The sequence below is a fragment of the Megalobrama amblycephala genome, linkage group LG15 (assembly GCF_018812025.1).
Source record: "Megalobrama amblycephala isolate DHTTF-2021 linkage group LG15, ASM1881202v1, whole genome shotgun sequence".
Classification (NCBI taxonomy): Eukaryota; Metazoa; Chordata; class Actinopteri; order Cypriniformes; family Xenocyprididae; genus Megalobrama; species Megalobrama amblycephala.
This window is the reverse complement of record NC_063058.1, coordinates 4061634-4088682: the sequence shown is the minus strand read 5'-3', so window position 1 is coordinate 4088682 and position 27049 is coordinate 4061634. Positions and strand designations below refer to the sequence as shown.

The 27049-nt window shown below is 37.0% G+C and overlaps 2 protein-coding genes and 1 pseudogene across 2 annotated transcripts; 2 read left to right on the top strand and 1 right to left on the bottom strand.

Annotated features, from left to right (window-relative positions):
- The first annotated feature begins 76 nt into the window (after positions 1 to 76).
- LOC125246650 (coiled-coil domain-containing protein 157-like) lies at positions 77 to 489 on the top strand. Its single transcript, XM_048157628.1, is given in 2 exon segments — positions 77 to 190; positions 192 to 489. Coding segments are annotated over 2 exon segments (252 nt in total). The 3' UTR covers positions 330 to 489.
- LOC125246563 (coiled-coil domain-containing protein 157-like) lies at positions 185 to 8917 on the top strand. The gene is made up of 9 exons (XM_048157518.1): positions 185 to 325; positions 652 to 813; positions 969 to 1427; positions 1689 to 1902; positions 1994 to 2071; positions 5880 to 6052; positions 6215 to 6391; positions 6491 to 6653; positions 8331 to 8917. The coding sequence occupies exons 3-9, from the start codon at positions 1074 to 1076 to the stop codon at positions 8675 to 8677; spliced, it is 1506 nt and encodes a 501-aa protein (XP_048013475.1). The 5' UTR covers positions 185 to 325; positions 652 to 813; positions 969 to 1073; the 3' UTR covers positions 8678 to 8917.
- Positions 8918 to 16508: 7591 nt separating this feature from the next.
- On the bottom strand, positions 16509 to 25735 carry LOC125246656 (annotated as a pseudogene).
- Between the last annotated feature and the right edge of the window lie 1314 nt (positions 25736 to 27049).

The window sequence follows — 27049 nt, the reverse complement described above, 5'->3', positions numbered from 1 at the left end:
TGTGTATAGAGCTAATGCACATGTTCTTGCTACAGAAACTCTTAACGAACAAACGCATATTTTGGTCTGTTAAACAATGACTCATCTCTTAGGCCGTCAGGACTGTATCGACAGCCTTCGGAGAGATCTTATTGATTTACAGGGAGCGGTCCTTGATGTTTTTTCTAAGACTGGACCCGTCCGTTTCCCAATCATGGAAGTTTCCCGATAAACTGTCATGTAATCTGGATTTGGTCAGTCTTTTAGAGGAGTATGACTATGTAGATGGTGAGGAGGAATTCAGTCAGCACTCCCACATAGTCCTGCTAGAGCTGCTGATTGACAGGTAGTCAACGTTGTGAATTGTGTAAAACAATTGTCTCTCATGCTGACCTAAGATACATTTATTTGATTAAAATAGAGTAAAAACAGTAACACTGTGAAATATTATTACATTTTAAAATAACTGTTTTCTGCTAATATATTGTAGATTTGCCATTAATGTGATGGCAAAGCTACATTTACAGCAGCCATTACTCCTTCAGTGTCTTATGTTCCTTCAGAAATAATTCTGATATGCTGATTTGGTGCTGCTGTTCAATATTTTTGTGGGAACCATCTTTTTTTTTTCTAAATCACAATTCATTATGTGCATTTGTGTGTTTGTCCCAGATTAATGCTGGTTCTTAGAGTTTTAACGTTCATGCTGAGCTGTTGCTTGAGAAGCAGAGAGTTTTATCATCTGGTCAAAATGAATCCTCTGTTTCCATCGGTCCTGTGGTCAAACGCTTCTGGAACAATCTACTTCAGCTCAGAAATCAACAAGCACAAGAAGTAAGAAGGATGATAAAGACAAAACACACATAAGACTTGCAAAAATAATCTTTGCTTATAAACTAAACAATTAAACAGTGTAATCAATTCTATTTCACTGAAAACAATCAGTTAATTTGGAACCTAAAGATTTACTAAAAGATCTTTTCTTTCAGGGGACTAATGGACAGCAACTTCGATCTCAACAGAGTTCATCATTCATTACCAGAACAGCAGCAAACACTCCTACTGTTAATACACACAATACACAGAGCACCTCCATGACAAGCCCCCATAAAACCACCTCAATTACCCCAGATTCCTCTTCCCACCACAGAAGAGTGTCCACTGCAGGCTCCTGTGTGTCTCCGTCCACTCACACTGTGAGCTGTCAGACAGTAGAGTCAGCTCTGGTGCCCTGTGAGGCCTGTGCTTGTGTTCAGGCGGTGATGAAGGAGAGCAGTGATGCTCTAGTGTCTCTTTGCCAGTCTCTGGGTTTGCCTTGCTCCATGCAGGGCTTCCTGGAAGCAGTGGAGGAAACACAGCAGCTGGGCCGCTTGTCTGCAATTGACATTTCCCAATGGGCAAGTGAGCAGCGTAAGGATATAAGCCGTGTTGGGAAACATGTTCTGGAGGTGAGGGTCTGAGTATATTATTATAATTTAAAAAAATCTGTTTTCTATTTGAATATATTTTAAAATGTAATTTATTCCTGTGATGGCAAATCTGAATTTTCAGCATCATTACTCCAGTCTTCAGTGTCACATGATCCTTTAGAAATTATTCTAATATGCTGATTTGGTGTTCATTTATTATTTCAATTGAAAAATCCTAATTACTCCAAACTTTTGACCGGTAGTGTATTTCCTCATTTGATTATTCTTTTTAAACTGGAGGTGAGAGAAACTGTTGAGCCACTGAAAAAGAAGCTGAAAGAGACAGAGATGGAGCGAGAGAAGCTGAGAAAACAGCTATCAGAGACAGTCAAAAGAGAGAAGGAGGAGAGGAGGAAGATGGAGGAGGAGTGTGAGCGCAGAATGCAGGAGGTAAAGATCAAGGGAGAGAAAGCAGTAAGGAGGCTAAAAGAGGAGCAGGAGGAGTTAAAGAGAGGTGAGTGTTTCTTTAAAACCCTTAACTCATATCTGAAACTTATTATATAAAAGTTAATACAGTTAATGTTAATAAACATTGTCATTCACAGGTGTGACGTTATTAGAGGAAAAAAATTCTGAACTCACAGCAGAACTGAATTTGCAGACAGAAGCAAAACAGAGTCTGGGTGAGCTGGACATCATTATAAAACTACTGGTCAGCTGTATCTACTACCACTTCTGTCCAAAAAAATGGAACTGTAATAAAAAAAGTTAAAGACCCTCTTCTTAAAATGCAATGGCAATTTATATATATATATATATATATTGTAAGGCCCGCCCAATCGGCCCAAAGGCGGTTTCCCACCGGGCGGGGAAGGTTTCTTGCGCGTTCCGTCTTGTCAGCGTGGCAAAGTAGTTTAATTCCAAATAATCTTTTATCTGACTCCATGTTATTATGACCTCGAATTTAGTTTAGAATGTCAGTTGATTATTGGTCATTTGTATAATAATTTGGCTTTACATTTGAATATTCTATTTAACTCTTTACTCTTACTGTACTCGTTCATTCGGTTCTCAGTGTCGCACAGGGTCCTCGCACTGGCCATTCATTAATATGCGGGCCCACGATCACAAACTCGCTAGTCTTGGTCACTAGACAGAGGTAATTGACTATACTAATAGAGTGCCGCTCTCATGCTTGCTTTCTCTAAAAGTATTTGGTTTAGTCCCCATAGAACTGTATACACTTGAATTAAAGTAACACTAACTCTAGTCAGGGGTCATAACCACTACTACAGATAAGCTGACCAATATTACTTCTCTTATAGTAGCTTTGGTTTGGTTACGCCATGGTTTCCCATGTACACTTAGCTAGAGTAACGTTACAATAAACAGAGGTAAGGCTCACCCTATTTAGGTTGGTCGATCAACATTTGTTGCCCTAAACAGAATTCCCTTTTTAGCCTTTACAGTCTAAGTACACTTGAACTAATGCCAAGCGTTAGTCGGAGCTCTAAAATCACAGTTAGTGTGCCCTATGCTCCACTCAACTGGACTTTAGTCCGTTACTAACCTGACGCAGATTTGCGGTAACAATGGATACATCGGAATCTACTAAAGTCAATAATTTCAGAGTAAATCAGAATAAAGTCAAATGTGACAATTTATTAGTCAGGTAAATGTATCATGCCAATTACATAATCAATTCAAAGATGATTAATACAAAACATCAAATGCTCAGAAATAGAGTAAGATGCATACCTGACATGCACATTGCTGAGTGTCCTGGACACTCAGCAATGTGGGCTCCATCTGAATACAGAGTCGCCCTGAGCCTTTTGCAACATTTCTTTAAATACTCAGACCAAGACAAAACATCCCCCAATGTGAGGCATGAACTTACAATCAGAATTTGCATTGACTAGGGTCACAGACCTCAGGGGTTCGCACCTTGCTGTGGAACAGGAGGTAATTTAGATGAAAGACCCTGGGAAAGAGGCACACCCATGGTCGCAACCAAAGTATCTCTAAAACTCTTAAAATCTTTAATACCTTTGGTTACTTTCGTGTAGACGAGACCATTGTACCAGTTCCACAGAGACATTTCAAACGATACCAAACATGACTGTTAATTCATTTGCATTGACAGAACATTATAATTTGTATATGATCTTTTTAAGTGAACTGAGTGATGGGAAGAATGTGTAAAGGGAAGGAAGTGGGGAGAAGGAGCAAATGTGAAGGAAGGACAGGATGGAAAGAAGCTTTCCCGCAACTTCACTCTGTGGGGTGTGGAGACAAATGGCTGTATGTGTTTGTGCTGTCCATATCTCAGGAGATCAAAGTATCTGAGGATCTGTTGATCTTACAATATATATATATATATATATAATTTAGCATATTGTGATAAAAGTTCATTATTTTCCATAATGTAATGATAAAAATTAAACTTTCATATATTTTAGATTCATTGCACACCAACTGAAATATTTCAGGTCTTTATTGTTTTAATACTGATGATTGTGGCATACAGCTCATGAAAACCCAAAATTCTCAAAAAATTAGCATATCATGAAAAGGTTCTCTAAACGAGCTATTAACCTAATCATCTGAATCAACTAATTAACTCTAAACACCTGCAAAAGATTCCTGAGGCTTTTAAAAACTCCCAGCCTGGTTCATTACTCAAAACCGCAATCATGGGTAAGACTGCCGACCTGACTGCTGTCCAGAAGGCCATCATTGACACCCTCAAACGAGAGGGTAAGACACAGAAAGAAATTTCTGAACGAATAGGCTGTTCCCAGAGTGCTGTATCAAGGCACCTCAGTGGGAAGTCTGTGGGAAGGAAAAAGTGTGGCAAAAACGCTGCACAACGAGAAGAGGTGACCGGACCCTGAGGAAGATTGTGGAGAAGGACCGATTCCAGACCTTGGGGGACCTGCGGAAGCAGTGGACTGAGTCTGGAGTAGAAACATCCAGAGCCAGGTGCCGCATTCCCCAGGTCAAGCCACTTTTGAACCAGAAACAGCGGCAGAAGCGCCTGACCTGGGCTACAGAGAAGCAGCACTGGACTGTTGCTCAGTGGTCCAAAGTACTTTTTTCGGATGAAAGCAAATTTTGCATGTCATTCGGAAATCAAGGTGCCAGAGTCTGGAGGAAGACTGGGGAGAAGGAAATGCCAAAATGCCTAAAGTCCAGTGTCAAGTACCCACAGTCAGTGATGGTCTGGGGTGCCATGTCAGCTGCTGGTGTTGGTCCACTGTGTTTTATCAAGGGCAGGGTCAATGCAGCTAGCTATCAGGAGATTTTGGAGCACTTCATGCTTCCATCTGCTGAAAAGCTTTATGGAGATGAAGATTTCGTTTTTCAGCACGACCTGGCACCTGCTCACAGTGCCAAAACCACTGGTAAATGGTTTACTGACCATGGTATTACTGTGCTCAATTGGCCTGCCAACTCTCCTGACCTGAACCCCATAGAGAATCTGTGGGATATTGTGAAGAGAAAGTTGAGAGACGCAAGACCCAACACTCTGGATGAGCTTAAGGCCGCTATCGAAGCATCCTGGTCCTTCATAACACCTCAGCAGTGCCACAGGCTGATTGCCTCCATGCCACGCCGCATTGAAGCAGTCATTTCTGCAAAAGGATTCCCGACCAAGTATTGAGTGCATAACTGAACATAATTATTTGAAGGTTGACTTTTTTTGTATTAAAAACACTTTTCTTTTATTGGTCGGATGAAATATGCTAATTTTTTGAGATAGGAATTTTGGGTTTTCATGAGCTGTATGCCAAAATCATCAGTATTAAAACAATAAAAGACCTGAAATATTTCAGTTGGTGTGCAATGAATCTAAAATATATGAAAGTTTAATTTTTTTCATTACATTATGGAAAATAATGAACTTTTATCACAATATGCTAATTTTTTGAGAAGGACCTGTACACACACACACACACTCACTGGCCACTTTATTAGGTACACCTGTTCAACTGCTCATTAACGCAAATATTTATTAAGATTTACTAATTCTATAAATGTTGAAAAATATTGCATTAAACAATTTTAACATCTTGTTCTTGACAGCCCTAATAAATACTTTTGTAGAATATTTTATTATTGTAGAATTTTATCTCAAATTTTCTAAGGGCACCCCCAGCACTACCCCTAGGGGTCCCTCGACCCCAGTTTGAAAAGTCCTGAATTAGGGAATGTGGCAAAGGCCTACAACAGGGGTAGGCAAGTTCGGTCCTAGTGAGCCGCTGTCCTGCAGAGTTTAGCTCCAACCCTGAAAAAAAAAGAAAAAAACTTCACCTGCCTAGCCATAGTAATCCTGAACAGCTTGATTAGCTTGTTCTGGTGTGTTTGATTAAGGTTGGAGCCAAACTCTGCAGGACAGCGGCTCTCTAGGACCGAACTTGCCTACGCCTGGCCTACAAGATAGATTTTGGGATGATGTAAGTAATGGGTTACATTTTTATTCTATAGAATGTGAGAGGGCTGCTCTTCAGGAGCAAGTTCATCATCTGCATAATTCACAAGAGACCATGTTAAAAGAGATGGAGGAGAGCAGGAAAAACCTGGAGAAGGAGCTCAGAAGTACACAGACACTATTAGACAAAGAAACCGCCAAAAACCACAGTGTGCAACGCCAACATGAGGTGTGTCATAGTATGATTACCAGGATAAATATCATAATATTTAAATCAACACTTTAACTTTAACAATGTTACTTCCATAACATGATATTCAATGAGGAAAAGTGTTGAGCCGGACTTGATTCCATCTATTTAGATCATGAAACATGGTCGTTTTGTGCACAGGCTCTTCAGGTGAAGCAGACGGCTCTGCGGAAGCATCTGGATGTGCTGGTTCAGCAGACTGAGGATCTACATGGCAGTCTGGAAGAATGTGAGGATGAAAAAGCTGATCTTGCCAACAAACTCACACAGATCATACAAGAAAAAGACACACTTCAGGAGCAACTCACACAGCAGCAGGTAAACATCTAAAATAACTCATTTAAAGTCAAAAATATTTAGTATGACAGAATCAGCCTGACTACATTAAAGTAAACCTGAGAGTTTCTTTCTCTGCAGTCCCGATGTAGTTCACTGTGCAATGAGAAACAGAGGCAGCAGACACAGATCACAGAACTGGAGAAGAGTGTGTCTCATCTGAAAGAGATGCTGGAAGAAGCTGTCCAGAGAGAGAGGATACTGGTGGCCTTTCCTGAGCTCAATCCACATGCAGCACCACAGAGTGAGTGAACTCTGCCCACTCCTGACACTTAAAGTTGGCATGAAATAGTTGCAATAGTCTTTTCTTCTTTATTGTGATGTATATCTGAGTGAAGCGGCTTGATTTTGCCAATCAGGAATTGATTGGGTTATTGGGGTTTGCTATTGCTCTGAGTGACAGGTTGTCCCCCACACCCTCGTGCCGTAAACATCATCAGAGAAAAGAAAAGATATCAGTGCAAGTGGAAGTTGTTTTGATTAAAAATTGCAAGTGCACATGAATTAAAATAAAAATACTGATGTGCACAGATAAATTTATAATAAATACAATATTGCAATACTGCAATATTTCATAAAAGAACAAGAATTGTCTATTTTGTTTTCATGGTGACTTTAAGTTAGGAACCAATTTCTTATTCAGAACCAGAATTTATTCAGAAGGCAGTGGCTATTTATACTCAGTGTAGAAATGTAGGTGTTATTTACATTGGGTGTAAGTAGTGGTAGATACTGTTTGCACAAGAGTGTAAAAACAAGTACTATGCTATTTGTTCTAAAGGTAAAATATCTGAAGAGCATGGTCAGCAAAGTGAAAATAGCCTTTGCCAACAGTGCAAGTAGACACTGCCTTTTTTAAAATAATGGAATGACATTTGGTTCTGCTAATGAACATTGGATTCTCCTGCAATAGAGTTTAACGTTGGGTTCTTGGAAGTAAAAATCCCATTGATTTTCGCCATAGGGAATTGATTTTTAAATGATAACATATTAGAAGAAAGAAAGAAAGAAAGAAAGAAAGAAAGAAAGAAAGAAAGAAATGTTTATTAATCAGAGAATTGCAACAAGTATGTTGTGCGGCTTGTGCCAGTAGAACCATCCACTCTGTGTATATAAAATCAACAACTATAATCACTAGTTTGTTAAAGCCATTAATTGCACAAACTTGTTACTTTGTCCTTTCATAATGTTGTGATTCACCTTGTGGCTGGTTGGTTTGGTTCATGGCTTATAACTTTTTAACGAAGATTTTTTTCTAAAAATACCCATGGGAAAAATGACTGGGACTAATAATTCCAGAACCAAGGCTGCTGAAATTTGGGTGGGCACTAATGCAATCTATACTATTAGCAGCACCGCTACTGAATCTTCGGCACAAAACATACACCGACCAGTGAGGTCCAAATCAGAAACAAAAGAAGAACTTTTATGAGCCATTTGTTCAGTGAATCAAATACATCAGCGTGACCATTGTGCCCCAGTTCCCCAAAGAATTACTCCGAGTTGACTCTTTTAAGTGAATCAAAACAGTAGTAACAAATGTAGTCTGATTCATGAACGTACTTTACAACACTTATGAGTAGTTTTTTTTTTTCTTCAGTAAATAAAAACCATGGAGGACAACTAATTATTTAATGAACAACTTCCTGGTTCTTTTCCAGTGATTTAAACAAATACAGCTTACAACTTGTGTTATGTTTAGGCATGTGAGACAGAAAATCAGTGCAGGTTTGAAAAATTAATGAAATGTGTTACCACATTTTGGTACTGTTATTTGATACATAGGCCAATTATTAGATTTTGCCTCTCTTAAATGATTTTAAAACCTCATTTGAAAGTCTGTACAAACACCTGTTGTTAAATTTTGTGCAATTTACACCCCTAACTGCCACTTACAACTGGTTCTCTCTGTGTGTCACAGCTACAGGTGATGTGATGTGTGACATGGAGCAGCAGCTGAAGGCAAACTCAGTGAGGATCCGGGTTCTGCAGCAGGAGAACGCCTCCCTGAGTAACAGTCTAGCCAGAGTGAAGGACAGAGAGGAAAAACAAAGATCTTCAGACTCTGGGATAGTAGAGATGGACAGAGAAGCTGTAGCGATGGGACCTCTGGACAGCTCTAGTACCTCCTCTCCCACCTCCCCTTCATCCATTCTTCATCATCAGACTCTCTGCCTCTCTCTCCACCAAGATGTGGAAGAAAGATACATGAACATTCGTCAGGCTGCTCGCATCCGGTCTGCAGGCACACATCGCAGGAGGAAGTGATGTCACTCAATGGACAGATAGGTCTGGAGACGTTGACCTTACAATGGACATATGGCATTTTATGAATGTTGCACAACAATCAACAAAGAATGTTGTATGAACTGGATCTTTAAATCCATGCTGTTCAGCAACTGGGTTGGAAAATATTGATGCTGGTTAATATTTCAGGCCAAAATGATGCTAAAAGAAGCTGGCTGACTTTATGTGAGGACTGTATCAAAATTAAATGATTTAGGTTTTGTTAGTATCATTACTGTCTGTGAACACACACACATGGGTTACCAGCTGCAAGAAGGAACATGACAATTGGGAAAGTAAATTGAGAAACTGATTCCTTTCCCAGTAATGCTCTCCTGCTCCCAGTTTTTTCTTTTCTTAAAAAGCACATTATGGTCACCATACTACTAAAATGTGAATTATAAAAATTAAAGTAAAAATCCCTCTGCTCATCTTGCGTCATATTTCCCACACTGTGTTTGATTGGCTCCCGCACTTTTCTATATTTAAATCTAACAGTATCAAGGTAGATAAGGGGGGAGCTTGATAGTATTATAAGTGTAAATATAAATATATGAAATTTTGTCTCATCAACCATTGCATGGGCCAATATGTCGGTCATTTTACAGTGCATGCAAAATTTGAAGACATATGAGATCCATTTTTGTAACCAGCCAGGTGTGAATGAAGCCATGCTTCTGAGGCACTATAGTGTTTGTGGATGGAGGAATCATGCGTGTGTGCATTAGTTTGGGTTTCTCTAGTATTTTAAAGCTCTTTTGTTTTGTATTGATTTATTAATTATCTTTAGTTTAGACTCTTAGGTTGCTGTTACTGGAAAGATCTTGGAGAATCAGCCTGCAATCAACATCCTACTGAATAACATGCGCAATTTTTATTATACTCTTTATGATAACACTGCAAAAGTTCACTTGAGTTTAGCAGATGGGTTTACTGTAACCCTCAATCAGTGGTATATATTTAAAAGTCTTTCCATCTGTGACTTTGGCGAAGGAAATGTACTCTGTTCAACCAAATTCACAACGCTGGAGCCATTTCCTCCTTTAGAAGACCATTTACAGGAGCCTGAAGAGACACAGTCATCTCAGGGCTGGTCACTGAGGCATTATGGAACTTTGAATATTTTTGTTCATGTGGTGCAACACTCTCTCTCTCGAATTTCAAACTGTTCCATATTACATGCAAGTAGTGCAGAAAAAGCTGTAGGTGTGAAAGCGTTCAAAACCAAGCCAAGGCCAATGTAACCATCAAACAGCCCAATGGAACAGAGCAGAGGGTGGTGTTAGATGATACACTGCTGCACTCCATTGTTAGCTTTAAGAGAGAGGGATACTGTGACAGTCAGCAGCTAGAGGAGCGTTTGACGAGAGCTGAGAAAATGACTGGTGAACGATGAGACTCTGCGTGTGCAAACAGAAGCAGTGGAAAAAGCAAAGACAGTGGCAAAATCTCTTGTGTTGACATGTTGTGTGACATGAAGCCTTGTCCATTAATAATTGCAAAAAGTTCTTTTCATTTCAATGAAAGATTAGTCTGTCTATTAAAAACATGTTCATCACAGAAGAGATGTATTCAAGTCATTGTATGTATGAATTGCATTTACGAATTATGCATTTACTACATTATATTAAAGGTGCCCTAGAACTTTTTAAAAAAAGATGTAATATAAGTCTAAGGTGTCCCCTGAATGTGTCTGTGAAGTTTCAGCTCAAAATAGCCCATAGATATTTTTTAATTCAGTTTTTTTAACTGCCTATTTTGGGGCATAATTATAAATGAGCCGATTCAGGGCTACTGGCTCTTTAATTCTCGTGCTCCACACCCACGGAGCTCGCGCTTGCTTTGAACAGTGCATAAACAAAGTTTACACAGCTAATATAACCCTCAAATGGATCTTTACAAAGTGTTCGTCATGCATGCGGCATGCATGCGTCGGATTATGTGAGTATTGTATACTGTTATATTGTTTACATTTGATTCTGAATGAATTTGATGCTGTGCTCTGTGGCTAACGGCTAATGCTACACTGTTGGAGAGATTTATAAAGAATGAAGTTGTGTTTATGAATTATACAGACTGCAAGTGTTTAATAATAAAAATAGCGACAGCTCTTGTCTCCGTGAATACAGTAATAAACGATGGTAACTTTAACCACATTTAACAGTACATTAGCAACATGCTAACGAAACATTTAGAAAGACAATTTACAAATATCACTAAAAATATCATGATATCATGGATCATGTCAGTTTTTATTGCTCCATCTGCCATTTTTCGCTATTGTTCTTGCTTGCTTACCTAGTCTGTTGATTCACCTGTGCAGATCTAGACGTTACTGGCTGCCCTTGTCTAATGCCTTTCATAATGTTGGGAACATGGGCTGGCATATGCAAATATTGGGGGCGTACACCCCGACTGTTACGTAACAGTCGGTGTTATGTTGAGATTTTAAACAAATGAGATTTATATAAGAAGGAGGAAACAATGGAGTTTGAGACTCACTGTATGTCATTTCCATGTACTGAACTCTTGTTATTTGACTATGCCGAGATAAATTAAATTTTTCATTCGAGGGCACCTTTAATCAATCATCCTTCCATTGACTTGGCAACATGCATTCAGAATATTACTTCAAGAACGATACAACTTTTATCATTTCTACAGCTGTTTCTTGCTCATTAATGTCCATTATTATGTATTTCCTTTAGATTTGTTTTTTCCCCTGTTTGTGTATGGTGTATGTTTATTGCATATGCCAGTAGAATGTAAATTTGACTTGATCAGAGACAGTTGTAACACAGGAGAACGTCGAAACAGCTAAATAATAAGTGACAACAGAGAGTCTGGGCTGTCAACACCCAGAATATTATAATCTGTTGTGGTTATTGTAATTTTTATCTTTTACATATTCATAAATTAGTAACACTTTCCATTTTAGTCTCATTTGTTAACTATTAGTTAACATGAACTAACAATGAACAGTACTTCTAAAGCATTTATTTTTCGTTGTTAATGTTAATCTCAACCTTCAATAATACATTAAGATCTGTTAACATTAGTTAATGTTGTGAACTAAGATAATTTTAACCTTGACAACTGAACAGATGTGAATGTATTACTGACAAAGGCCTCAGTATGTTGTTGTCATGGTAACCCTCAGGTTTGAGTGAAACCTCATCTTTTCACTACAGAGATCCATCAGTCTATCAGTGCTGTATGTAATATTGAATCAACTGCACACACAATGTTTTCTGTCACACTGTTTCCTGTGTTGGTGCCTGTGGTAAACTCAAGGTAAACACTGTATTGCACATTACTATGGAAAAATATTGTGTTTATAGGACTGACAAACTCAGCATGTATAAGCGAAATTTAACCCCAGTGTTTTGTTCTGTGGCACTGATGGGATTCTCATGTGCAGCTAAACATGATGGGGGTCATATTATGGAGTCTGGGTAGATTCTGGTTGTCAAGCTGCATCATTCATGTAGCATTTGACAAACACATAGCAAAAGTTAATGCTCCAATTATCTATGTACACCTATTTAAGCCAGGGTCGTCTAGGTTAAACTGGTAATTGGAAAAAATTCCCATGTGACTTCTTACAAGTTTAGCTTAACCTAATAATCCATTCCTGTCAGATATATTTATTTGTCATTCCTGTTGTTAACCTTTTTACCATGGATTATTTAAAAGAAAATTTATACTATACTTTTTGTGACTTAATATTAACTATAATAATAATTCCACAAAAATAAATATAAAAGAATACCCCACAAATTATATGAATAACAGAACCATATGATGCTTCAAAACATTTATTCATCACTATAACAGAATGTTACAAAGACAGAGGTATATGCTCATGACACAACAAAGAGGAAATTTCATAATAAGAGATGAGAGTGCAAGTGAGAAGGGCATAAACAAACCAAGCTGGTTTACAGGAAAATGTGTAGAAAGAGGTTAAGACAAAAACAGTGCTCCAAAATTTCTTTAAAACAAGATCCCAGCTTTATAATCATTTTCATCTTTGATTCAATAATCTTAAATTCCACAAAATTACAGTCTATACAAGTGTAAAATTACAAGTCTACAGTAGCTGTATGTAAAACTTTGGGAATGCTTCAGTATCTGAATCATTAAGGCCATTGGTTACATGTGCTATACAAACATACAGATATAATATTTACTTGTTAACTGGGATTTGTGCCTTCATCTAGTCTTCAACATCCTCATTAAGCAACTATGTTTGGCTGCCAGAAAGACATGAAGTGGATTATACAGCAGAGTGGACTGGCAGACAGTTTTAGATACAATTTCAAGACAGCTGTTGAACAAAAGTAGAAAGCAGACTTGGAATATAAACCTCCATTAGAAGCGTCTGAACAAACACCAGAGCAAGTGCGCTCAGTAAAGGGAGTAATTTATATCAATATTCTATCTAAAGCAGTGGATGGGCAGCCACAATGTGATGTGTTGGGCTTTTACCCTAATCATGTGATTGATAAAAATGGTATGAAGGACATAAACAGGAATATATAATGACATTTTGGTATACCGAGATGGAGCAGTCACATTCTTTATTTCAGAGAGGAAGAATTAGGAGTGTGCATGATTAAACAGAAACAGCAGGAAGTAGAATGACACATCATGTTTTTTGTTGAATGTGTGTAGCGCTGTACAATAATCTGCAGCTGCACTGACTCTCTCTACAGGGATAATCTGGGTCAATCTGTGAGGAAGGGAACGCTGTAAATCTAGGGGGTGAGGGAGATTACAGGGGCTTGTGAAGTGGAATATCCCTTACTTGCTTTTGTATGGAATATTTTTTAAAATCTGCTGTCCAGCCAGTATCTATATATGTATAAAATACACTCTTCTATGCTTGTACCGAGGAAAGGGTCCGTTCTGTGCTTGTTTCTCAATAATATAGTGTTAACGTGAAGTATAATTTATTATTAGTCATTTAAGTTGTAAGTTGCTAAACATTTATAATGCATCCCAACTAAAACGGACAGTCCACTTTGAGAAACTCAAGGTAAAGTGATCTGAAGGGCACACTGGTGATCAGGGGGCCAGTAATTCTCAACACTGTGTGTATGTGTTTGCCAATATAATTTTGAGTATTCTATTCTTCTTCTATTCTAATAAGGTCAATCATGAAACATAAAATCATGAAGCTTGCTCAATGACTAAATGTTTAAGAGTTTGTTCACACTTGGCAGGTTTGGTTTGATTAAAATGAACTCTGGTGCGATTACATGCTTAGTGTGGTTTATTTGATTAAGTGTAAACGCTGACATCTGAACCCTAGTGCGCACCAAACAAGCGGACCGAGACCCACATTTTCAGAGGGTCTGGGTCTACTTCCAAACAAAGTCTGGTGTGGTTAGACTTAAATATGAACACAACAACACAGACCAAAGATAAACAAACTAAAAACAAGATGTGATGTCACAAGGTGTGACCCTATAAAGTATAGAATGCTCAAGCATACTTGATTTCTCTCATCATAAGAGCTATGTTGCCCATTAGAGTTTAGTACAGGCATCAAAACCACGTCTTCCTCTGCAGCAGATCTTCATTTGTGTGCAATGGAGGAATTTATGCTGCTGTTTTGACTCCTTTACACATTTTATAAGCTCTTTATGAGTTCTCAGCTGGGAAAAATGCCACCATATGTACACACATACAACAAGCGCATTTAGCACACAGCATTGTTTTGGATGTTTGGCAAGTTCTGTCACAGAATATACATCAGAAAAGCTGTCCAATCAGGTTGTGACCTTATCCTTATGCCTCTTCTTTTGTGTCATTAGGCTTGGTGTCAAAAATGACAGCGAAACCAGGACTAAATGTGTCATTTTCTTTTCAAAAAGTGTTAACACACCCTTAAATGCGTGTGTCATGTTTTTGGAAATGATCTCTTCTCAAATAGTTTTTCAAATATTTATAGTATTTTTTCTAAGAATAAAATAAAAGATAAATTTATTTATTTTCAAGAACTTCATCCTTTTAATAAGTTTTTTCTTCATTCTGAAATCAGGAGTTGTATCACCCTGTCATTTTTTTGTTATTATTATTTATATTAGAAACATATTTATCATAAAAGAGGTGTATTCAAGTAATTGCATGTATGAAATGTATTTTTTTTTCATATATATTTAATAAATTAATAGATTTGGACAATAAAAAAAAAAAAATGTGTGTCACTGACCCAAATGCTAAAACAACCAGTCAGTTCCAAGGTACCAATGCCAAGTAAATGTCCCAGCTCTGTCACGCCACACTGTGTGAGTGTGTGTGAGAATAAGGGGAGTTTGGTGTGTGTGTGTGTGTGTGTGTCGACGCCACATGAGATGTGCAAATCTGAGTGTGGGAATAAGGATTAGTAAATGTTAGGGTAAGTGTGTTTGCAAAGGTAAGGCAAGTGAGGAGTGTCAGTGGACACAAATGAAACACGATTACTCAAGAGCAGCTTAAGGTTTCAAAAGGTTATCAAACAAACATATGAAAAACAGAAATACTTAATTCACTTTAACATCATGAATAGTGAACATTATTAAAACATGATTTTGGTTGGGTTACACTGAAAAATAAATAACTATACAGTTATACCGTATTATAAAAATAAATATTCATGATGGTGCAGAAAAGCGATGGAAAACAAAACAGAGAGAAGTGTTGGAATCAGGGACACTGAGGTTAGTGTGTGTTTAAAGAGTGTGTTTGTGACCCAGACACACAAAAGACAATTTATGTGTAAAAATAGGTAATGTTTGAGTAGATTCATGTGATCCCTTAATGATTCCTGCCTTCTGTTAAATTAAAATTATGGCTGTCAGAGTATGTGTGTGTGGGGGGAGGATATGACGGGGGAAGGGAGATAGATTTGAGTAGATTCCACATGATCCCATTACAGCATTTGCTGAGACACTCAGAGACCTTTAAACAGACCCTATATATTCTGTCTAACAACCAGTGATTGTCAGTGATTCCCACAGATCTGCAGAAACCATAAAAATATCAGGTATCTGCCAGTAACTATATTCCAAATTATCTTTCAACAACCACAGACTACTTGCATTATAAATTAACGTACCATCATACTGTGTGTTTCAGTGTTTGGACTACACAAATAAAAATGTTTCCTCTGAATATGCTCAAGCACCAACTTCCATCAGTGTTTGAATGATAAACAGCAGCCTGTCTTAAAGGTTTCAGCTTTCAAAGAGCAGCAAAGCGGATCTACTCAGGCTCTATGTAAACACCATAAAAGACAATGGAGATACTGAATCCGGTTGGGCCAGAGAATTATGGTGCACTTCACTTATTCCCATATATAATTTACATACAAGCCAGCATAATTGCTAAAGTAGCTTAACAGTGGATATGTTACATAAGAAAGAAAGTAAATGGCCCACAGTTATGTTTATGATGCCGAACAAAGGAAGTTGAATACATAAAATACAATGACTTACTGACTTTAGAAGAAATATTTCATGTTCAGTACAAGTTTTTTCTCACAGTCTTTGTGGCATAATGTTGATTACTACATGTTTTTACATTTGTCCTTCCTAAAAAAATAAGCAAATATCTGAGTTACAGTGAGACGCTTACAAAGGAAGTGAATGAGGCCAATCTGCAAACATTAAAGTCCCACTCTGCATTAAAAAAAGAGGTATAAGTTGAAATGAGTTTATTTTTTTATGGAAATAAACATTATGCCACAAATGCTGGGCTTTACTTGTATCAAACCCAAACATTCCTTTAATCCGTGATGAACAGTTTGGTTTATCTTGAACATGGTGACAGCAGTAGTAAATGGAAGTGAAACATAAGAGAAAGAAAGCAAGAGTAATAGAGCAGGCAGGCATGCAGGTGTACTGTAAACACACCTCAGCATGATCAGATCACCTGCTGGCAGGTGGATTGTCGAGGGTTGGTGTGTGTGTGTTGTGAGTGTGTCCTTCAGGCTGGACGTTCTGGACTGTCTCCACCAGGCTGCCGCTGGGAAGGACCACGTATCGCGCTGCCACTTCCTGCCCCTGCTTTTCCCGTAAACCTTCCTTACTGTGCCAGACGCCATACCCGAAATACACCAGAAGACCTGTGACAGAGGAAGAGGACAAATTTGATTATGTGACTCTGCTGGTTTAACTGTTTAAATGGTTTGTAGCAGTGCTGACAGGAGCTGAAGATAATCATGTTATTCTTTTCCCACAGATGAGTCCATAGCCAATTAAAGGGATAGTTCACCCAAAAATGAAAATTCTGTCGTCATTTACTCACCCTCAAGTTGTTCCAAATCTGTATAATTTTCTTTGTTCTGTTGAACACAAAGGAAGATATTTTGAAAAAAGTTTGTAACCAGGACGCTTTGGGCACCATTGACTTCCATAGTAGGAAAAAACTACTATGGAAGTCAATGGTGTCCCAAAACTGTTCAGTTTAACACATTCTTCAAAATATCTTCCATTGTGTTCAACAGAACAAAGAAAATAATACAGATTTGGAACAACTTGAGGGTGAGTAAATGATGACAGAATTTTCATTTTTGGGTAAACTATCCCTTTAATGCTGAGACACTAAAGACAATAGCTGCCTTGTCTCTTTAAGAGCTTGCACATGGCGAAGCATCCACCATTTAGCTATAAGCTTTGACTAAAAAAAGCTAAGAAAACAAGTCTAAACAATCTATAGACATGTCATTTTCAATTTATAACTTGTTGTAAAAATATTGAAATTAAAATTTAATTATAATGGTCTTTATATTCACCTGTCAGGGTAACAGTACATTTAATAGTTTGAACTCGAGGCTATTAGCTACAAGCAATTTCCAAACAAAATGTCAGTGTGAAAATAATTTAAAGGGACAGTTCACTCAAAAAATGAAAATTCTTTCTACATCTTACCAAATCTGTGACTAACAATTTACAATTCAGAATGTTCCATGCACAAAGCTACTGGATGGGTTTAAAAAACTTTAAGAGTACTTTTTTGTCTTTTTGGAGCTTGACAGTAGTCGCGTTTACACCTCCCTTCAAATTGTGCAAATTGAAAATAGTGAATTAAAAATACGCCCAATGGAAACACGTCAAATATTTTACAAAAATTCCTATATATCTTAAAAATGTTTTTTTTTTTTCGCTCATCGGAGGTGGTTTTTCAGGCAATTTAAAAAAAGAAATTTAGCAAAACTGCAATGGAAACAGTTTCTTTTTTTTCGCATTTACAGGTCATCTGGCGTATGTTAAAGTCAATCATTCTTTAAAGATGATGTGGTATGTTTGAACAGAAGACGAGACAGAGTTCTTTATTAAACTCATAAAAGAAAAAAGAATTACAGGAATACTGGATTCTAAACAGCAAAGAAATGCCACAATGTATCAAGTCCTTGAAGCAGATAGGATAGAGAAACACCCAGAAACACATCATACGTGGCTGCTCCGAAGTATAAAGGGCTTTCCTTGCCATTAATGCTTGGACATCACACCTATACATCTCCATTAAAAATAATGGCTAGTGCAATGGCTGGGATATACGTACACCTACCAACATTCATTGCCATAATTTTTGAATAATTATGCTAAAGGAAAAAATTAGTTTAGTCTCATAACATTGGTTAATGGAAATGCCGTCATTTCGCAATAGTTTTTATCGACATTTAGAAAATATCGAAAATGTTTTGTGTAAATCTGTAATGGAAACACAGCTTGTAATGGCTGCCATTCTCTTTAATGATAAGAAAAAAGTAGGTTAAACATTCAGCTTAACATCCCTTTTGTGTTTTACACAAGAAATAAAGACTTACAGAATGGAACAATATGAGGGTAGATATTTATTTTTGGGTGTACTATCACTATAAGACAGAGATACATTTATTGTTTTCAGTAATTTTCTTTAATAAGATAATGCTGTACTGTACTGAGTCGGTCAGTTCATAAAGTTTATGTCTCCTTTGCTGCTTTACTTTTTTTTACTTTTTTTTTACTAAATTTATGTTTATGTAATTCACAATACAGTGGTGAAGTAGAAGTGAAATGGATGAACTGGTACCTGCTGCGAGCCATATGGTGAAACGGATCCAGGTGAGCGGACTTAACTTCAACATGAGAAATACATTCAGGAGGATGCTGAAGCCAGGAACAAATGGCACCAGAGGAACCTGAATGATGAAACACATACTAGTGACTTATTTCTATGAATCTCAATATCTGTGTTTAAATCAACTGGTTCAAGAAATCTATTCAGTGATTATTTTACATACATCTTACATGAACTGATTATCATGTGGTTCCTGGTATACTGGCATTTTTTTTTTTTTCTTCTTTACTTATATGTTTTTTAATAAAGGGAGTTTAAAAGTTTGTGTGTTTGTTTGGTTTGTTGCTGCCAATTCCTCCTAAACCAAACTCATTTTGAAATTATCTAATTTACATTAAACAAACAATGCTAAAATCTATTTACATCTCTAGACTGAAACAATTTTTTCATGATTTTATATCAGATATCAGTATCCTCAGTTTACTCCCAAATGCTCTTAGTATTTATCAGTTGTCATTCATTACACATTCAAGTTTAAAAGATCAGTTAGTTAACATTTTGCAGATACTGCAAGGTGTAAATAAACTTATGATCACAACTGTACAGTATAAGCAATTGTAACATTTCATTATGTAGGCTTGCACAGGACGAATATTAGACAAATATGTGTGTAAGATAAAAACACACGTGCTTCAATAATAAATGAAATTCAACTAATTACGTGTACCATACATTCATTTCCATTTATTAAAGTGTAAAGTTCAACCAACAATAAAATTCTGTCATCTATCACCCTCATGTTGTTCCAAACCCATAAGACTTTCATCTTTTAAATAAATATTTTTTTATTTATCTTATAGAGATTTCTGTCCTTCCATGAAAAATCTAATCAACCAAACCTTGGTTCAAAATGTTCATAAAAAGAGTGCTCTGAGAATGTTCACTGATCAATATGTGAATATTTTCACTGATCAATATGTTAATAAAATCCTAAATTAAATTAATTTGGATTTCTTTTACGATCTCTTTATGAACTTGTTGAACATCAGTTTTGGGAGAATACACTTCAAATGGAAGGGACAGAAATTTTAAATTATTAAAAAATTTACGTTTATTTATGTTCTAAAGATGAACAGAAATTGTATGGTTTCTGAATGACATGACAGTGAGTAAATTGATGACAGAATTTGCTTTTTTTGCTAACCCTTTAACTATCTGGTATTCTGTGGTTTTGTCTAGTGTCTAACTCATTACCTAATAGTTACTCACCTGAAAGTCTTGTGATTGGGCTGCTGTTCATGGACCCAGATGAGAGCCAGACTGAGCAGGAAGACCAGACTGAAGATGACCAGAAGCAGAGTGAAACTCCAGACAGGCAGATGAAGCTGGTTATTCCCAAACACCAACACAGCACAAAGAGAGACTGCACTGACCATCAGAGCCAGCACAGAGAACGCCACCACCTCCCCTGGCTCACAGTCCCCCAGTATACGACCCAAATACGGTTCCCAACAAGCCTTCAGTGTTCCAGCAGCACGTCTCTCCTTCACCGCCTTCTGCCTCTCCACCAGCTGAAGTTTATCAGAGAAAGATTCATACTCCTTCGGCTCTCCGCTGTCCTGTGCAAAGGTCTGGGTCTCATTCACTGCCACAGATGGATCCACCTGCTGCCCTGACTGGTTCAGTGAAGGTGTGGATGAAGCATCTGTCTTGATTCCACCTCCTCCTGAGCTCCCAGTACTTTTATCCGATTGAAAGCGGAGCACTATGATGCTGGCCGCTACAAACGTGTAAGCAAGCAGAGTGCCAATAGAGAGGAACTGGACTAGTGCTTCTAGATCAAAGATGAGGGCAAGAAATGCCATAAGGCTGCCAAAGACAAGAATGGCGATCACTGGGACTTTGGTTACAGGGTTGACACGAGAAAAGACAGAGAAGAAGAGGCCATCCTCCGCCATGGCATACACAATCCGCGGGAGAGAGAAGAGGTTGCTGAGCAACACAGTGTTCATGGCTAGATGAGAGAGATTAGACGGTTTTAATTAGACAAAATAGGAAACAGTATAAACTCCATAGTCTTCTTTTTAATAATCTAACAATACTTCTTTATCTATATCAACATAACAGTTATAGAGACTGATATGTATAAAGTTCAGTCATGTCTTCCAAAAAAACAATATCTTAAATAAAAGAACCTTAAATAAATACAATATATAATATATAATAAATATATTTTACATGTCAAAGTGACCATATGAACATCAGTATGGATCTGTACACACACTAACGTTCAAAAGTTTGGGGTCAGAAATGCTTTTTTATGTTTCTGAAAGGCTCTTATGCTCACCATGGCTGCATTTATTTAATAAAAATACAGCAAAAACAGTAATATTGTGAAATTTTATGACAATTTAAAATAACTTTCTATGTCAATATATTTTAAACTGCAAGGCTGTACATTGACTGCAAAGCTGAATTTTTCAGCATCATTAGTGTCACATGACCCTCATGAAATCTAATATTCTAATATGCTTATTTGGTGTGCAAGAATAACAATAATATATATATATATATATATACACACACACACACACACACTTCTATATACCTAGGATGCATTAATCAAAAGTTGCTGTATGATCTTTATAATGTTACCAAAAATTTCTAATTCAAGTAAATGCTGTTCTTTTGAACTTTCTATTCATCAAGGTATAACAATAATCAATCAATCAATCAATCAATCCATCTATCCATCTATCTATCTATCTATTTATTTATTTATTATTTTATTATATTAAGTATATAAATTTTATATACTGTATATATCCATCCTGGAAATTTATTGAATACACTGTAAAATGCCCAGTGTTAAATCAACTCTGCTCAGAGTACATATGGTCCCTTTCTAAATAGTGTTAAAGTAACACTGAACCAGAGTTAAAGTTAATGAGATAATTAAGCAATTATTTTTGGCTGTAACTGAAGTCAGTTGTAGTTCTTGTGTTTCTCTTTTTTTCAGTGATTATGCTTGTTAACAGCAGGTGTTCATCACTAATGTGCAATCATTACTTAATTTATAGCGTAGTTTTCTCATTTATTTTAATTCTGCTTCGGTGTTATTTTAACACTAGAGAGGGGCCATATGTACTCTGAGCAGAGTTGATGTAACTCTGGAGATTTTGCTGTGTAGATTCCTAAAAGCGCATCAAAAAAGTGATGTGATATTGCTTCAACAAGACATGTGACTGAATAATTTGCTTATATTATTGGCCACTAATACCAATTTTTTTTTTTTTTGCAAATTAATGAATGAATGAATTTTTTTTTTTTTTTGCGAATGAATATTTCATGAATAAGTGGTTCATCCACCCTGCTCTCTATATATTAACACTGGCCATCGAAAACCTATACGGCAACCACCAACTCATACTCACCACAGATGGAGCCCACAGCCACAATGAACCCAGCCCAGCTATATCCCCGTCTGAAGAACGCATCTGACAGAGCTGAGTTTGGGTCGAGCGTATGCCATGGAACCATCAACGTAAGAACTGTGGAGACCAGGACGTAGGCTGTGGCCGCCAGGCCCAGTGATATGGCAGTCGCCGCAGGAACAGCCTTCTGAGGATTACTGGCCTCTTCACTGGAAGCTGCTATCACATCAAAGCCAACAAAGGCATAGAAGCATGTTGCAGTTCCTGCCATAATACCTGAAAATCCAAATGGGGCAAAGCCTCCCTCCTGAGCGCTCCAGTTGACTGGATCAGCCAGTGCGAAGCCAAACACCAAGATAAAGGCAATGACTACCATACTGATGGCCGAAAAGATGTGGTTGAGCCAAGATGAGACACGAACACCAAATGAGATGAAAAATGAAGCCACTAGGAGGATGGAAGCTGCTAAGAGGTCTGGGTAATGAGTAAGGAAGGGCACGTCCCAACGCATCACATGACTTTCAGTGAAGTTCTGGATGCGGTGATTGAAAATAGAGTCCAGATAGCCACTCCACGCACGAGCTACTGCTGCCCCGCCTAATCATATACTCCAAAATTACATTCCAACCAATCAGGAAAGCCCAGATTTCTCCCAACAGGAGACATAAGTAAACATGTAGGCGGAGCCTGTCTTTGGTACACGAGGCACCAAACTCAGCATAGCACAGTGCTGCCATGAGAGATGCAACTCCTGCTATGATGAACGACACCACGACAGCTGGTCCTGCGGTGTCTTTAGCAACAGTTCCTGTGAGAACATATAGGCCTGATCCCACCATTCCACCTACTCCAAGCAGAGCGAGGTCCACTGTGGACAGACAACGTTTCAGTGATGTTGCCATCACATCATCCTCCAACGTCTTTAGCCTGTTCAGCTTCTGACAGAACCTCATCACTGAAGAGCAGCCGGAAACACATGATGCCATCTTGATAGAGAATGAAGAGTTGGGAAAAGAGATGATATGAAATACACCAATGTCACACTTTGTCCATGGTTTTCAGAGTCAAACAGGCCCTACAAACCTGAAATACAAATAAACAGAAAATAAAATAAAATTTGTAATATACTGAAAGCCAAAGTCAGAAATAAATGTGTGTTTAGAGCAAAATTATATTTAAATACATTTAAGATATATTTAAATATTACATATATTTAAATATATTATTTAATGTGTGGGGACAAAAATGTCCTTATTGTGATTTTATCTAACATTTGATACATTTCAATCTATTTTATATATTCATTCTATAGGCCTGTCTAGTGATGGGTTTAATCCCTTTGTAGTGATATGTAGATCTATGTATCAGATATATGTATTGACTGAATGTATGGCTAATGTAAATGTTGGCATGAAACAGAAGTTGTTATTGTCTTTTATATTCTTTTTGAACATAAAGAAATGTGGGACGGGACTTGATTTTGTCAATTGGAATTGATTGGATCGTTGTGGTTTGCTATTGCAGTGATCTCATGTGAGTGACAGGTTGCTGGAGGGCAGAGGCTATTGTCCCATCCTCAGGACAGTAGACACACCATCAGAGAAGAAATATCATTGCAAGAGGGAGGGGAAGTTCTTTTGATTAAAGACTACAAGGAGGCAAATACATTTAAAAAAAATAAAAAATAATGATGTGCATGATCAAACTAATTAAATCATTTATAATAAATAGTGCAATATTCCATAAAAAATAAGAACGGTCAATTTTGATTTCATTGTGATTTAATGTGGTTGTAGATTAACAATTGAAAAACTGAATTCAGCTACAGTTTTACTCATAAATTTACATACCCCTTGTAGAATATGCATGATGTTAATAATCTTAACAAAATAGGGATTTTAAAAATTGCATCTTATTTTTTATTTTTGTACTGTCCTGAATAAGCTGTTTTACATTAACAGATGTTGAGTCCACAAGACAAAATAACTGAATTTACACAAATGAACCACTTCAAAAGTTTACATACCCTTAAATCTTAATACTGCGCAATTGTTACTTAGTTGATCAATTATGTTTTTGTGAGGGTTGTTCACCAGTCACTTGTTTTTCCTGAGCAGTTAAACTGCCCTCTGTTCATTTGAAAAATCCTCTATATATTGCGCTTTTTTTGGTTTTCTAGCATCTTCTGCATATTTGAACCCTTTCCAAGAGTGAACTCTAAGATCCATCTTTCCACACTGAGGAAAATTGAGGGACACAACTATTACAAAAGGTGCAAACTGCAAACAATCACTGTACTAAAATAAGAAGACCTTTTTTTAATTCTTATATTGTTAAAATTATTAACACCATACATATTGTGCAATTACTTATATATTTACTTCAATTAGCTTATTGTTTATACCTTAAATTCATTTGCTAACAGTGACTGTAAATTAAATTGCCTAAATTATTACATTGTTAGCTAACTGCGTGATTATAAATACATTTCTGAAATTACATAATTTTGACGCAGCCAACAGATTACTCTAAATTGTAATGTTGACATTCACTCCCTGTAAAGCTGCTTTTACATCCAAGTCTACTATGATGGTACACAGCAGAGTGCTCTATAATATAATATAGAAAAACCAGAAACCACTCAATTAGCCTATTTAACATGCATTTATCATGTTATAAAATTATGTGCATCATTTACAGACAGCAATCATCACTACAATTCATGGTACGTAATTTTAATGGGTGCGCTTCCTCTCCCAGGGGCTCAAAACCATAGAGGACTTTGGTCATATGTATATAACAGGCCCTATTAGTGGCTCTACCTTAAAGAGGTTACAAAAAATGCAGCCATTTGGCACAGAAATTCCTAGTCTGAACTGAAATACTAATTTATAATGCATAAACGTTCAATAGTATTTAATGCTTAATATAAACCTCTTTTTTTGTTGACAATCTACACATTCATGGTGCAGATGGTGATTCCCGTTCACATCACATCCGCTGCCTCTCCAGATCCACTGCTGGAGCGAGCCCTGGATGACGTCATTTCTGTCATCCTAATCTGAAAATCTCTATTGTACAGTCAATCTATAACTCACTTTAATACTGTATTTTTAAGAAATACAGGCTAAATGTTGATGCACCACCTTTCTCCGTGAAACGCAGCATGAATAATTAAACTCAACATGCATTTGAGATAGCAGCTATATTTTAAAAAGCTGAAATAAGCTCATATATAAGAGCCGGCAATATTATTTAGCGCTGTTATTGTTTGATTGAACTATACTGTGACAGCTGTCTGTTTTCAGCCACAAGGTGTTTAAGCATCGTCACGAAGACAGGTGAGAAACTGCCCCGCTCTCTTTCGTATTAACGACAAATCTAATCATTAAAAGCAAATAAATGCACATCCTCATATAAAACATATGACTTTTTACCTGTAAATGATTCGTTCTTTCATTCGTGACTTGATCGGTGAAAGCGATGTTGTAAAGCGTCATTGAACAGAGCAGAGGGTGGAGGAGAGAACAGGAGCTGTTTCCGCTCTTAAAGGTACAGTACTTTATTAATTTAGCCCTATTAAAAAATCCTTTTACCTAATGCCATTATGTTGGTACACAGACTTACTACTACTGGTATTAATATTTCATTTGGAGATAAAATACACTAAAAAGCCTATTAAAAGTAGTCATGTATCAAAATGTGCATATGGATAGGCTATGTGCTAAGCAAAAGCAGTGTACAAAGACATGATGTAGAACAACACACAATAACACGATCATATTTTGAACTAGATCCTATAACATGATTTATGAAATAAAAGATATTCCATATTAAACAGGAAAATCTGCATATATTACCAAAAGCAGTGGAAATCAATTATTGGCTAAATTCGAAATAGCACACTATATTGTACCATACAGAGATATTGATCCACTCTCTCAATCTCAAATGTAGTGCAGGGAAATCTGAATCATTGAATCAGTTTGTCCACAATAACTCTTAGCACTGGAATCAATGTCTTGATAGTATACTATTGAATCAATTGGTTTTAAAAGTTTCTATGGTGTGTCCTAAATGGCACCCTAAGAGACATAAAGCATTGGAAAGTCAGGCTGTGTCCAAAATCACCCCCTATGCTCTTATAAATTTCTGCTCATAAGTTTACATCCCCTTGCAGAATATGCAAAATCTTAGATCTTAAATCTTAACATAAGAGAAACATAAAAATTGCATCTTATTTTGTATACTGTCCTGAATAAGCTGTTTCACAGTAGCATTGTGTTTACATACAGTCCACAAGACAAAATAATTTAATTTACACAAATCAAGTTTGCATAAATCTTAAAGGGTTAGTTCACCCAAAAATGAAAATTCTGTCATTACTCACCCTCATGTCATTCTACACTAATAAGACCTTTGTTTATCTTCAGAACAAATTAAGATATTTTTTATAAAATCCGATGACTCAGTGAGGCCTCTACTGACAGCAATAACACTCCCTTTTTCAATGTCCAGAAAGCTACTGTCACGGAAGGCAAGAAGGTAAGATCCAGTTGCAGTTTTAATAGAACAATCCAGAATCATAATTCAGGCAAAGGTTTAAAAAAAACAAACAAAAAAAAAAAACAAAAAAAACAAACACAAACACAAACAGTCCATACATGAAAAAAGAAACCAAAACAGAAGCAGGAATACTGAGGTGCATGTAAACATGGATTAACACTTGACATATAAAGGCAGAAACAAACTCAGTATAAATAGACAGACACTAATGACAAAACTCAAGACAGCTGGGTGCAATGAAGGGATAATGAGTCCATGAAGTGGGTTATGGAAAATGAAGTCTGAAGAGGTGAGGCAATTGTCC